This window comes from Dipodomys merriami, unplaced genomic scaffold (genome assembly GCF_024711535.1).
Source record: "Dipodomys merriami isolate MVZ:Mamm:240054 unplaced genomic scaffold, mDipMer1.0.p SCAF_1, whole genome shotgun sequence".
NCBI lineage: Eukaryota > Metazoa > Chordata > Mammalia > Rodentia > Heteromyidae > Dipodomys > Dipodomys merriami.
In genome coordinates, this window is record NW_027202270.1 from 138,053,716 (window position 1) to 138,067,053 (window position 13,338).

Below are 13,338 nucleotides of genomic sequence, written 5' to 3' on the forward strand. Positions count from 1 at the left end.
GCTGTTCCTTCTGTCTGGTGGGGCTGCCCCCTTCTCCTGTGATCAGGTCCCCCTATTCATCCTCAACACAGAGCTCAGATAGCTAGCCCTCTGGGAAGCCCTCCAACCTCCCCAGGGACCAATTACAGCTTTCCCCTATCACATGGGGTAATAATCACAACCTTTGACTATGCAATTAAAGGGCAGGCCTGCTTTTTGTTCTCTTGTATATTTTCAACCCTTGGCACATTATTTGTGCCCTACAAACATCTTTCATTAAAAAAATAGAACATACATGCAATATTAATTACCATTCAGCATAGAAACAGTGTCTGTGATGTCTAAATATTTAAAGGCCACTCAGTTTTAAAGGTATCTCTATTTGAAGCTAAAATGATCTTTCTAGATTTAAAAAAAAAACAAAAAACAAAAAAAAGGGAGCAAAGCAGAAAGTTTGTTTTTTCCCCAAAGCACACTTACACTGCTACTAGCACGTATTTCCATGCTGGTTGGGAAAGGTATGTTAAAGCTTTGATTATCTGTTTGTAAAATCCAGCCATTTGCACCACACACAAGAGAAGCGTCTGAGTCACACACAGGTCACCCTGTGAGCGCCCCCTGCTGACCACAGTATTTATAACCCACCACAGATTCACTGCTTTGTCAGCAGAGTGAAAAGAGTAATGATTAAATATGCCAAACAAAGCCTTGCATTTCCATGGCTTTTGTTGTGGTTGTTGTTGTTCTGGTCCTGGAGGTTGAACTCTGGGCCTGAGTACTACGGGCTAGTGCTTTATCACTTGAGCTACAGTTCTACTTCCAGATTTTTTTTTTTTAAGTTTAGTGGAGATAAAAGTCCCATAAACTTTCCTGCCTGAGCTGGCTTCAAACTGTGATCCTCAGATCTCCAGATCTCAGCCCTTTTAGTATCTACGATTATAGACCCAGTGCCTGGCTAGTTAGTGCTCTATCAACTAAGCCAAGACTCTAACTCCTTGCTTGTTTGTTTTTTTTTAGCATAACCCATTTTAAATACATGCTCAGAAAACTCATCTTTGGCTTCCTGAAAACTCATCTTTGGCTTCCTGATGCCCCAGGCTCTGTCAGCTCTGCATTGCCACTGAACAGGCTTCAGTGCTGTGCTCCTGGGATCAGTACCCCGGAACACTTGTATTCAACACACCCTGTCTGCTTCGGCTGTCTCCCTCAGCTCAGTACCCCCGCCCCGGTGCCCCCCGCCCCCAGCCCTCTGTTGTGTGGGAATCACAAAAAGGAGGATCTCAGTCCAGGCTAGCCCAGAAATAAACATAAGACCCTATCCCTAAAATACCCAAAGTCAAAAGGGCAGAGGGCAAGCCTCAAGTGGAGGAGTACTCACCTAGCAAGGGCCGGCCCCTGAGTTCAAACCCAGTACCATCAAAGAAAGACAGAGAGTTTCTTAGAACCAGGGAAATGCTGTACAAAATGGAACTTTCTGCCACCGGGCCATGGTGCAGCTGTAATGAGACCTCAACAAAAAGGGTTGAGGCTAATGCTGTACTTTTATTTTATAAAGGTTTAACCCTTTTTACTTCAGCCCTGTAACAAGAAAAATAACTGTCTAGTCCACCCAAATGCTCATCTTGAAGACCAATCACATCTATCAGTCATGTAGGACTATGGATTTTTTTTTAAGTGTTTAACCCAGGTACTGGTGTCTGTGAAACCCTTCTCCCTAATTAACCAGAAAGCTGGAAGTGGTGTTGTGATTCAAAGTGGTAGAGCTCTAATCTTGAGCAAAAATGCTCAGGGACAGCATCCAGGCCCTGAGTTCAAGCCCCATTACTGACCAAAAAAAAAACAAACACTTTTTTTACACCAAGGGAGATTCTTCCCCCTAGTGAACATGTGGCAATACCAGAAAACATTTTTTTTTTTTTTTTGGGTCCGGTCATGGGGCCTGAACTCTGGGCCTGGGCGCTGTCCCTCAGCTCTTCAGCTCAAGGCTAGCACTCTACCACTTGAGCCACAGTGCCACTTCCGGCTTTTTTCTTTTTGCTTATGTGGTGCTGAGGAATCGAACCCAGGGCCTCAGGCATGCAAGGCAAGCGCTCTACCACTGAGCCACCTTCCCAGGCCCCAGAGAACATTTTTTGATGGTCAAAACTTTGAGACCTAACTCACATCCACTGAGCTGTTGAACACTTTACTCTGCATAGGACAGCCCTTCCCTCTGAAAGAAAAGATTGTCCAAGCCTAGTATAGTGGCACTTGCCTGTAAGTCCAGCTATTCAGAAGGCAGAAGCAATAAGATGGAAAGTTCAAGGACAGCCTGGGAAAAGTTAGTGAGACTCTATCCCAAAAACAAAATACAAGGGCAGGCACAGTGACTCACATCTATTACCCCAGCAAACCAAAACCAGAAATAAGGAAAATCACAGTTCAAAGCTAACCCGGGGGGGCGGGGGGGGGGGGAATTTAGCCAGACCTTTGTCTCAACAAACAAGCTGAGGTGGTGATACACACCTGTCATTCTACATACTCAGGAGGCATAAGCAGGAGGATTAAGTCTAAAGATGTCCCTAGGCACAAGTGAGACCCTGAAAAATAACTAAAACAACAACAACAATAACAATAACAACAACAACAACAAAGAGCTAAGGGCCTAGTGGAAGTGGTGGAACACCTGTCTATCTTGTGCAAGGTACTAAGTTCAATCCCCAGTATTCCTTCACACACAGTAAGGATTGTCCAACAGTGTTAGAAGTGACCGCTGTACACTCTTCTACACAATCTGGGTTTTCTTTTGTCTTAGTTTTCTTTGGCTGCTTTACTGCCAACATGAAAACATATCAGCCTTGAGGTTTACAGCAAGGACCTGCTGCACTGGTCAGTGTTGAGGCAGTGGGGATGAGGATCTAGAGAACGTCAGTGAGGGAGCCCTGCAAGCGAGCCCCATATCCTACGGGAGCAGGAAGAGAACCATGAGCCAGTCCCTGGGTCCCCTCTGCCTTCTCTGCTCCTTATTTTTCCCTGGCTGTGTCTAATGCATTAGGAGCCGCCTCCCGCCATGAGAACACAGGCTGTGAGCAGGAGGTCTGGGTTTGGGGCGGGCTTGTGCTCACTTCCCCTTCTCCCTCCTCCCGCAGATCTGCTGGGTGCTCCTGGGACGTGGCGCTTCTGCTCTCCCTGGGGAGTGTGGGTTCCTTGAGGAGTTACCAGAGTAGGCAAGCAGCCAGCTGGAGCCGCTCCCCATGGCACACTGCCCGGAAATGGAGTAGCCAAAGCCGGGCAAGGTGGCTGCAAGGCTTTCCCTCCTCTGTTTAGATAGGGGATTGTATGGGACATGGCTGGACTATGTAAAGTGTCATATGGGACCCTAAGCAACCCTCTTCCTAAATCACAACAGATGGGAGTGGACAGAAGGGAGCTCAAGAGGCTCCCCCCACCCTTTGCCTCTCACTGGAGAGAAACAGGATCCCGAGGGGTGGCCCTGGGGGGGGGAGGGGAACAGCCACTGCAGTCATCCTATGGGGAGGGGAAGGTCAGCCTGGGGAACCAGGCTCTGGGGGCTGTAGCAGAAGGGATCCTGGAAAGGAGAAGTAGAGTTGGTCCCCATGGACCATCTGGTAAGGTGGGGGTGGGAGGGAGTCCTTGCAGCCTTGCCCAGGGGTTGGGAGTGAGTGAACAAATCAGTAACAGGGGTGGGAGGAGGGGAGGGGGGGGAAAGGGCGGAGGGGGGGTGCAGCTAGTCTTTCAAGTCAGCCTCCTGCACTGAGCCTCTAGACCCTGTGGGTCACACCCGCTGTCACAACAGGGTGTATGTGGCATGGCCTGCAAGCACAGCTTCCAGCCCCGTCCCCTGGACTCCCTTCCAAGTGGATGGCCACCCTGAATGGAAGTCCAGGCACTGTCCCCAAGGATGGTCCCAAGCCGAGTCTCTGAACTCCCCTGGGATCAGCTGTGTCAGAGCAAGGCCTCCTCTCTGCCCTCACTGTCCTCCAAATGGGGGTGAAGAGTTTAGCCTACACCCCTAGGGCGCTCGTGCACTTGCTTTGGCCTCAAGGCACAAGCCCTTTCCCACCCCAGCTCTGCACAGTTCTCTCCAGATTTGCAGTTTTGCTCACTTGGTGCTGACAGGGCTGTTTCTATACATAAGAGGCCCTGGGTAGGTCTGGGGCCGGGGAGAGAGGGACATCACTAAGTAGGTACATGCCAATGGTGAAGTCATTACGGACAAGTCAATTCTTGTGAAACTAGAACATAGGACAGCCTAGGATTTCCATTCGAGGAGGTCAGGTGTTTGATGTTTCTGCCTTTAGGATAGAGTGCACCCTCCCTCAGCCCCCAGCCAATCCCGGTTGCAGGTTCTGGTTCTGCCAGGACATCAAGGCCCATTGAGGCAGAAGGCAGAACAGCATACTGCTACTTCATCTGTGTTCACTGTCTCTCCTCTACCACTGAAGGTGGAAAGAGCAGCTTCTTGGCTCAGTCTGTGCTCCCGGATAAATGGACGTTTCCCCAGACGGTGTGGCAGACAGCCCACCTCTGTCCCCGCTGGAGCCAGGCCTGGCACCGAGGGTTCCCCCAAAGGATGCTGTGGAAGGGGGAGGGGGTTCTATAACTTGATGGGTTGTACTCAGAGAAAACCACAGCCAACCAAGACTCTACTGGCGCAATAACTGACCCTGGCCAAGGTTCAGTTACATCAAAGGAAATCACACAACTCCACCAACTCTCCTAGCAAATGCAGAAGTGTGACAGGCTGTTTGACTTCTGGATTCTCGGTGGCAACAACAGCCAACAACAACAAGGTCAGTTACAACAGAACAACCTCAAGGCCAGCTGTCCCCCTTTGACATACCAAGGGTCTTGGTCATCCTACTCAAAGAAATGGCTTGAACTTAAGGCTCTTTCTCCCCATTTTTTGTTGTTGTTGTTGTTGGTGGTGGTGGTTGTGGGGCTTGAACTCACGGCCTGGGTACTATCCCTGAGCTCTTCTTTTCTCAAGGTGCTCTGTCACTTTGAACCACAGCTCCACTCCCCACTCATTTTTAAGGCTCTGTTTAAAAACAGAAAGTTCCAGGTCTGATAGCCTATGGGGACAGAAGCAGATTCCCCTCAAATGTGAAATCTGGAGACGGCCACAGGGCGCTGTCTCTGGGACCTTCAGCTGCAAAGGATGTGGGACAAACATCTGCCTGACCTCAGAGCCAAGGCCGGTCTGGCAGTGGGTACACACCCACAGCTAATAAGCTAAAGGAAGATGGAGCACCAGTAATAAGCCAGGAACACGCAGAGACAGGAAACACTATGTTCTGGCTCTTTGCTATTTCCATCTAAGCCAAAGGCAAACTATAACAAATGACCCATAAGTAAACCAAATGCTATTTGTAATATTCATTGACCAGGGAAAGGAGAAAACACAGTTCCAAACAAATAAAAGGAAACATCCTTATATACCTCATAAAGAGCCCCAAACTAACTTTTATTCCTAACTACCATCACTATTCTTCTCAGATGTATATACTGCTGAAGGAAGAAATATCTTGTAATAGTATATGTATGTAGCATATTATATGTGATATATATAGTATCTATAGTGTATATATATATACTATATATAGTATACATATATAGTATATATATAATATATATATACTATAGATTCTGTATATAGTATGGTATATAATAGTTACATATTATGTGTATATTAATTATATATACACATAGAAATGTGTGTATTCCTGTGTGTATATATACATACGCATATGTGTATACATACACACATATATACATGCATTCACATGTATACATAGATTTACATACATAGACTTAATTAAGCTGAGAAACGCGGTCATGAATCCACATGCGTCTTTAGTTTGCTGTTAATCTAGGGTAAGTTGTTTCATCTCTTTGAACCTCGGTTTCCAAATCTTTGCCATGAGGATACAAATATCTACATGTTCCTGAATAGTTTTAGTACTAAAAGATACCATTCGCCGAATACATACGGGATGCCTCAGTGCTGTGCGGAGATGTTTTGAGTAGCAGCACCCAGAATGGAAGGCAGGGTGTCAGTGAGTGCTCTTTTATCCTTCACCCATACCTTCTAGATCCAGGCTCTCAGACTCAGGCACCTGTCCATCTCTGCACAGAAACCTCTTCCAGCTTTCGGCTGTACTCACCTTCTCCTGTCCTAACAGTCCTGAGGCTCCATTCCCTAGTCACGGGATGGCACAGCAATTCAGAGCACAGAGAGGTAATGCCACCACAGGGGGCCAGCGTGCACCCTCCCCCTCTTCCCTCTTCTGTCCCCAGAGGGCCGCAGGCAACAGCCCGGGACACATGGCCTGGCTGGGCTGCCAGATGCTAGTAGTCACACAGACAGGAAAAGCCAGTGGGAGGGCTGGAGCAAGGTCCCTGATGCTGCTCTGGCTGTGGGGGAGGCTGAGGCATGGTTGCAGAGGAGAGAAGAGAAGGCGGGTTGAGGTGGAGGTGCTTATCTGGAAAGCAGAATGCAGGCAGCTTCTTAAAGACAAAGTAGGCTATCTGATAAGCTAGATTCTGAACCCAGCGCACTGTACTACTGACTACAGGGTTATTGCCTGCTTGAAGAAATGCTGAGTGGTGAAATCTGGGGGTCCCAAGACCACTGTCTGACACACATCCCTTCCCCCAACACAATTCTTTGCTAAAACGTAGGCAAGCCCTCTACGGCTGAGAAAACCACACAGAGGAGAGGTCCCTCATACTCACCAGACCACATGACTGTGCCTTTGTTGCACTGATGGCATTTCAGTCACAAGACTGCTGGATACTCTACAACTCAGACACAGGGCTCCAGAGTAGGGTGGATCGCATTTGTAATCCTAGATACTCAAGAGGCTAAGATCTGGGGATGGAGGTTGGAAGCCAGCCTGAGCGGGAAAGTCTATGAGACTCTTATCTCCAGTTAACCATCAGAAAACCAAAAGTGGAGCTGTGAGCCAGGTGCCCATGGCTCACGCTTGTCACCCTAGCTACTCAGGAGGCTGAGATCTGAGGATCTCAAAGCCAGCCCAGGCAGGAAAGTCTGTGAGACTCTTATTTCCAATTATCCACTAGAAAACCCGAGGTGGTGCTATGGCTCAAGCGGTAGAGCGCTCGCCTTGAGCTGAAGAATGCAGGGACAGCACCCAAGCCCAGAGTTCAAACTCCACCACCGACAAAAAAAGTGGAGCTATGGCTCAAGTAGTAGAGCACCAGCCTTAAAAAATAAACAAAAACAGAAACCAGCAAAGACTCGAGGCCCTCAGTTCAGGCCCCAGGTCCTTTACAAAACATAAACCCGAGTCTCAGTGATGTGGTGCCAAGTTTGAGGAATGGCCGCTGGGTCCTGCAGGCCCACCAGTATCCTCAGTATCCTCCAGCCTCACCTGGGAACGCAGCGAGGAGCAGGCCGAGCGCTGGGCCTCCCTCCCTGCACAGCACAGGCACACAGAACTCCAGTAAGTCCCAGAGGAGCGAGCAGCTCCCAGGGCGCAGGCTCAGACCCCAGCCTGAGGCCTGCAGTTGACAGTTCTTGGGCACTGGGCAGTGTCTTGTGGCTTCCTAGTGGGACCTTTGCGCTCATAAAGTGGTCTCTGAATAAACACAAAAATCTAAAAGTAAACACACTGGATGCTATAAAAATAAATAAAATACACTGGGACATGACAGGTTATACAGGTCTCTAGACAATGACACAGCAAGACCACAGGAGGACATTCATAGGAGCAGATCACAAAAGCTCAATAGCTAGGTGAGTATGAGCATATAAAATAATACTTTATGAAATAAACTCCAAGACGTGGAAACAAGAGATTCTGTTGTTGTTGCTGCTGCTGTTTTTGCTGTTTTTTCCTTTTGCCTTGTGTTAGCTTATTCGTCTTTGGGAGGGCAAGGGAAGGCATGGAAATGGAGGGACAAAGGGTGAACAAGTACAGCAGTGGTACACATTAGACACTACATGGAAAATGAACTATACAACTGTGCTTGGGAACGGAAGGGAAAAACTGGGAGTGAACGAGGGAAGTGGTGTCATGTTTTGAAAAGATATGTACTCATCACCTGACCCATGTAACTGTAACCCCTGCAGTATGTATGCCACCACTACAATAACAGTAAAAAATATTTTTAAAAAATGTGACCCGTGTTTACCTGCTCCTTTCCCTTCTGGGCCCCTCTCCTCACCCTACACCTTCCCTCTGCTTTACCTCACACCCTCCTTCTCCTTCTCCCCTGCCCTCTCCTCCCTCCCCTCTTTTTCCCCTTGGAGACCAGATACCAAGCCGTACATGCCAGAAGTATCAGCAGGGGTGGGAGGGGGGGAGGAGATATGGATAGGCTGTAATTAAGAGATTAAGAAGAGATAAAGTGATTTACTTGAAAAGAATGAGGAAGGCACATTTTTCTCGACTTGGGGCCTGAGAGACCAAGTGCCCTCCCTCTTTACTTCAAAATAGCTTATTCTGTCCTGTCATTTGTGAGAACATGATCGACTTGGTACAGAAAGACAAATGCCACACGATCTCTCTGACCTGTGGAATGCTGAAACATCAGACACAGAGAAGCAGGGGAGAGCGAAATGGTAATGAAGTGGCTGGAAATGAAGTAACTGTATGCATATGCATTTCCCTCTTAATATTATTCCTGCAAGCTAGACTATCAGCCATAACATCAATAGACTCAAGAACACAAACATTTTTTCCTGAATCTTGATAGAAATTATTAAAATATTGGGAGTTACAACGCAAACTCAGAAGTATACAAGCATGCCAATTTAATGCTACACTTGCAAGCAATATATATGAGCATGAAAAAGTTAGAGGCAGAATCTATGAGTTCGTAAACCTGTACAGAAAACTTGATACACTATCTGATATTTAAAATGTGCTTATCATTTTCACGGAGCTGTGAAATTCCTACCTTGGGTATGTTTATTGTTGCCTTCACCTGGAGGTCTGGGCTGGCCTGTAGGAAGGCCCAGAACACATCCCTGGTGTGTGTGCTGGCGGGGAGGGTTGAAGCGGGGGATCAGTCGCTACCAAGTGAACTGACCCACTGTTGAGAGCTCTTCACAGTATGCAAAGTCTTTCTGCCCCCCCTCTCATGGGCCCTGCTCACAGATCCTGCCTTTGTTACCCTGAGGAGAACTTTAAAGACTTCAAGAACTTCAAGGTTGGAGGGAATTTTAGGGCTGAGTCAAGCCATTGGGTAGAAGGAAACAAAACTAGAACAGAATTCAGGTCTTCTGGTCCCCAGGGCCATGCTGCCTCCTGACCTGTAGGTCAGGTCACTTGAACAGCACCAATGACCCCAGGGACTCCCCGAGCAGGTTGTGCTAGGCTGGACGTGTGGGGAGAGGCATTGCTGCAAGAGCTTCCCCATGAAAAAATACTTTGCAGACAGCTGGGGAGTGACTCCACACCCCACCTGGACTCACTTCTAGAACCTTCTGGAGGACGATTAAGGTTAGCCCCACACACGGATTAGCATTTCATTTGAGAAACAGGACCTACAGCACCTGCAGGACCTCATATCTCACCACAGCTCACATTTTCGTGTGTGTGTGTGTGTGTGTGTGTGTGTGTGTGTGTGTGTGTGTGTGTGTGTGTGTGTGTGTGTGTGTGTGTGTGTGTGTGTGTGTGTGTGTGTGTGTGTGTGTGTGTGTGTGTGTGTGTGTGTGTGTGTGTGTGTGTGTGTACCTGCGTGAGCACATGCATGCGCATGCTTGTACACTTCCAGCTCATTGCTTGATGATTAGAGATAAAAGTCCCACCAACGTTCCTACCCAGGCTGGCTTTGAACCCTGATCCTCAGATCTCAGCCTCCTGAGTAACTAGGATTGCAGACTTGAGCCTCCAGCACCTCACTCTACATTTCCTATCCTTTATCATTCACTTTACAACCGTGAACAGGGTTGGTGGCTGAGAATTTCTCACAGATGGATGAACAGTCAACAAATGCCATGTATGCTGTAGCATCTGATACTGGAAGAAGGTAACACAGAAATTCCTTAGTATGAGAAAAGTTCACTTTATTTTTTCCTTGTTGGCTCCCAGCACTTTTTTATCTAATATTATAGGACCGGTGAATTCCCTTTATCCTTTGTTTTGGAGACAGTACCTCAATGGTACTTTCCTGGGTTTATTTCACTGATGGCAAACTAAAAAGTCACTTGGCAGTAATGACTGCCACCTTGTGGACAAATACCAAACTTCCACTAGAAAACAAACACGACAATGTTAATACAGACTTCAGCTGGTACACACCAGAGATCCCTGGTGACCACTAAAACTTTGGTACATTGTATAACTTATGCACGTTCCTGGAAAGTTACATATGGAGGACAACACAGACATTAATCTCCTATTGTTCCAGGCCATAATACCATCTAGTTGTGGGGGAACCCTGTGACTCTTGGCACGGAATCACAAAGATTTCCTTTTGTAGGTACAACACCCTGGAGTTGGGTGGTCATTCTTGATTTGCTTCATCAGCAGTGAGTTGGAAAAAAGTTCCCACACAATTAGGCTCACTAAATACCAGCTGGACGGCACTACTGGCCAGTGAACTAAAGGCCACAGGAAACCATTTGACCTTTGACTCTGGTACTAGGTAGGGAGGTGATCTGAATGGTAACAGGGCTCTGCCATTTGATTCACAGCACTCCTAGGGGCGTTCTGAAAGCTGGAGCTTGAAGCCAGCCCGCGGTGGAATTCTCTCCTAGTTACCCCTCTCAAGTTCTGTGCTACAACCCTCCCACCCCCTACAAGAAAGGAGGACGGGGGTTGAACACTAGAAAAGTGCGGCACGCAGGAAGTAATGTGCAGGATGCAGGAAGTCACAGTGGAGGATGTGGAATGGAATGGAGGACTTCAGAAAGGAGAAGCAGAAAAACAAGGGCGAGGAGCAAGAATGGCACAGGCTCCAGGCCTCAGGAATCAGAGGACTGCTGAGTAGGAAGGAGATACTTAAGCAGCCTGGACCAGGAGGGGAGGAGGGGGAGGAGGATGGAGAGGCCAGGATGATGAGCTACCTCCTCCTCTTCCCACCCCCCCTCCGTTGCTAGGCAGCGGGAAGAGTCCACATCACTCATCCCCTGCAGAGCCTTTGTTCCAAGCTTTCCTGCTCCACCCGCCTCCAGGCTGCACACATGCCCTGCCCAGCACTGATTTGAACACAGTGCTCATAGTATAGGCATGCATGTTAGACCTTCAAAGATACTAGGTTTTTATTTGTTTGTTTTTTGATTTTTAATCCTCTCGTGTCTTCAGAAATGACTGACAGCCTCTGTCTAATGATGGGCAGGTAGGGGTAAGGCCTTCCCCATGGGTACTTTGGCAGTCACAACGCTTTACAGTCCACTTTACTACTTTGGAGCCAAATTTCTTTGTGCCTCAATTTTCTCATCTATAAAATGGTGTGACCATAACAGCACTGATTTCATGGGGGTGGCTGCAATGGTTAAATGAGATCACGAACATAAATCACTCTCAACGAAGACTGGAAGACAGGCAAGAGAGTGTCAATTGGTCTCAATCCAAATGTTACACGCATATATGCACAGTGGAGTATTATTCAGCCATAAAGAAAAGCCAAATTTCTGCCATTGGCAGGAAAATGGACAGGACCCCGAATAATTATGACAAGCAAAGTAACTCAGGCTGAAAAAGTCAAATAGCTTAGGTACTCCCGCGTAAGTGAAAGCTAGCCTTTTAAAATGAGGGATAGGAATGTAAGATTGGGTTCTTTTGGGGGCTTGGGAAAGGACAGGATGAGAACATGAGCTCATTCTTTATACCAGTATGCGAAAATAGAACAATAAGCCCGTTGAAGTTGTGTTGAGAGGCGTGTAGGGAGGATGAGGAGGAGTAATGGAGGGGGTAAATTTGATCTGGGTACATTGTATGCATATAGGAGATATCACAATAAACCCCCTTTGTCCAAAAAGCACATGCTAGTAAATGGAAAAGGAAAACAATGCAAATGCACAAACCCTCTGACCAAGCGATACTGCTTCTAATTATACACCTTATAGAAAGCCTGCAATATACGTGAAAAAAACAGAAGGACAAGAAGACTTACTGTAAAACAAATTGAAATAAAATACCAGGCACCCTAGAGACAGCCACCGAGAACAGGTGCACACAAAACCATCTCCAGGACGCACTACTCCATCTTTTAAAAAATGAAAGAACGAACCCTGGTCAAAATTTACTCATGTTTATGTTTCTCTTTTTTCTTTTTCTTTCCTTGCTTCTTTTTTTAATTTTTTAGTTGGCTCAGGGAGGGGGCTTGAACTCAGTACCTGTGAGCTGTCCCTGAGCTCTTTTGCTCAAGGGGATAGAAAGAAAAAACTGGGAGAGAGCGAATGAAGGGGAGACATAGTTCAAAAATAATTGTACTCATTACCTAGTCCATGTAACTCCTCTCTATATCATCTCTACAATAACAATAACAATAAAAGAGTCTCACAGACTTTCTTTTGCTTGGGCTGGCTTTGAACCATGCTCCTCAGACCTCAGCCTCCTGAGTAGCTAGGATTTCAGACATGAGCCACCATTGTCTGGCTCTTATCTGAACTTTAGGCAGACAGGAGGCTTTGGAGACAGGAATAGGTGGGGAATCATACTCACGGGGGTCTGGAAGCAGCAGAACAACTGGGTGAGGAAGGGGTGGTTGCGGGCCAGGGACAGGATCCTCTTCTCCGTCATGGTGCACTCCACATCATCATCCTGCAGGATCACATCCTTCTTCAACACCTTCACAGCATAGAGCTCTCCTGTGTCCTTTATCCTAGCGAGCATCACCTAGGATAGAGCAAGAGGGAGCATGAAGGATGTGCTCAGTGGTGGATACAAGTAAGAAATCCAGGTATACACACACACACACACACACACACATACAACCTATACAGAATGAGCAGTTCAGTTCAGGTAGTCGAAGCCAAGACTCACCTTCCCAAAACTCCCCTTCCCTAACACTCGGATGAAGTCAAAGTTGTGGATGCCGAGCCGGCTGGAAGAATTCACTCCGACCCCATTTCCTTCTTTGGTACCCTCCTTCCCCTGCCGCCTTAGGGTTGATCTGGAAACGAGTTTCTGAAAAGGAGAGGAAGAATCAACTGAGTCAGAAACTGCAATGTAAACAGAAAGTCTGGGTGCATGGGGACAACACCCTAGCTACAATCCCGTCTAGCCTCTGTCTAGCAGGGACCTGGAGATCAGCTCAGTGCAGCAGATGAGCAAGGTTCCATAGCACCAAACGACTTCAATGCCAGTTGTGGTGGCACACACCTGCAGTCCCAGCATTCAAGAGGTGAAGGCAGCAGGAGGAATCTTGAGTTCAAGGTTA

The 13,338-nt window shown here is 47.4% G+C and overlaps 1 protein-coding gene across 1 annotated transcript in view; it reads right to left on the bottom strand.

The window, feature by feature from the left end:
- Prkch (protein kinase C eta) overlaps positions 1-13,338 on the bottom strand; it is a 233,546-nt gene that overhangs the window by 86,084 nt on the left and 134,124 nt on the right. Inside the window, exons 8-9 of the mRNA XM_070032205.1 lie at positions 12,942-13,085; positions 12,621-12,794 (exon numbers count right to left, since the gene is read on the bottom strand). Of these exons, the coding sequence (XP_069888306.1) occupies positions 12,621-12,794; positions 12,942-13,085 (318 nt within the window). The remainder of the gene's footprint in view (positions 1-12,620; positions 12,795-12,941; positions 13,086-13,338) is intronic.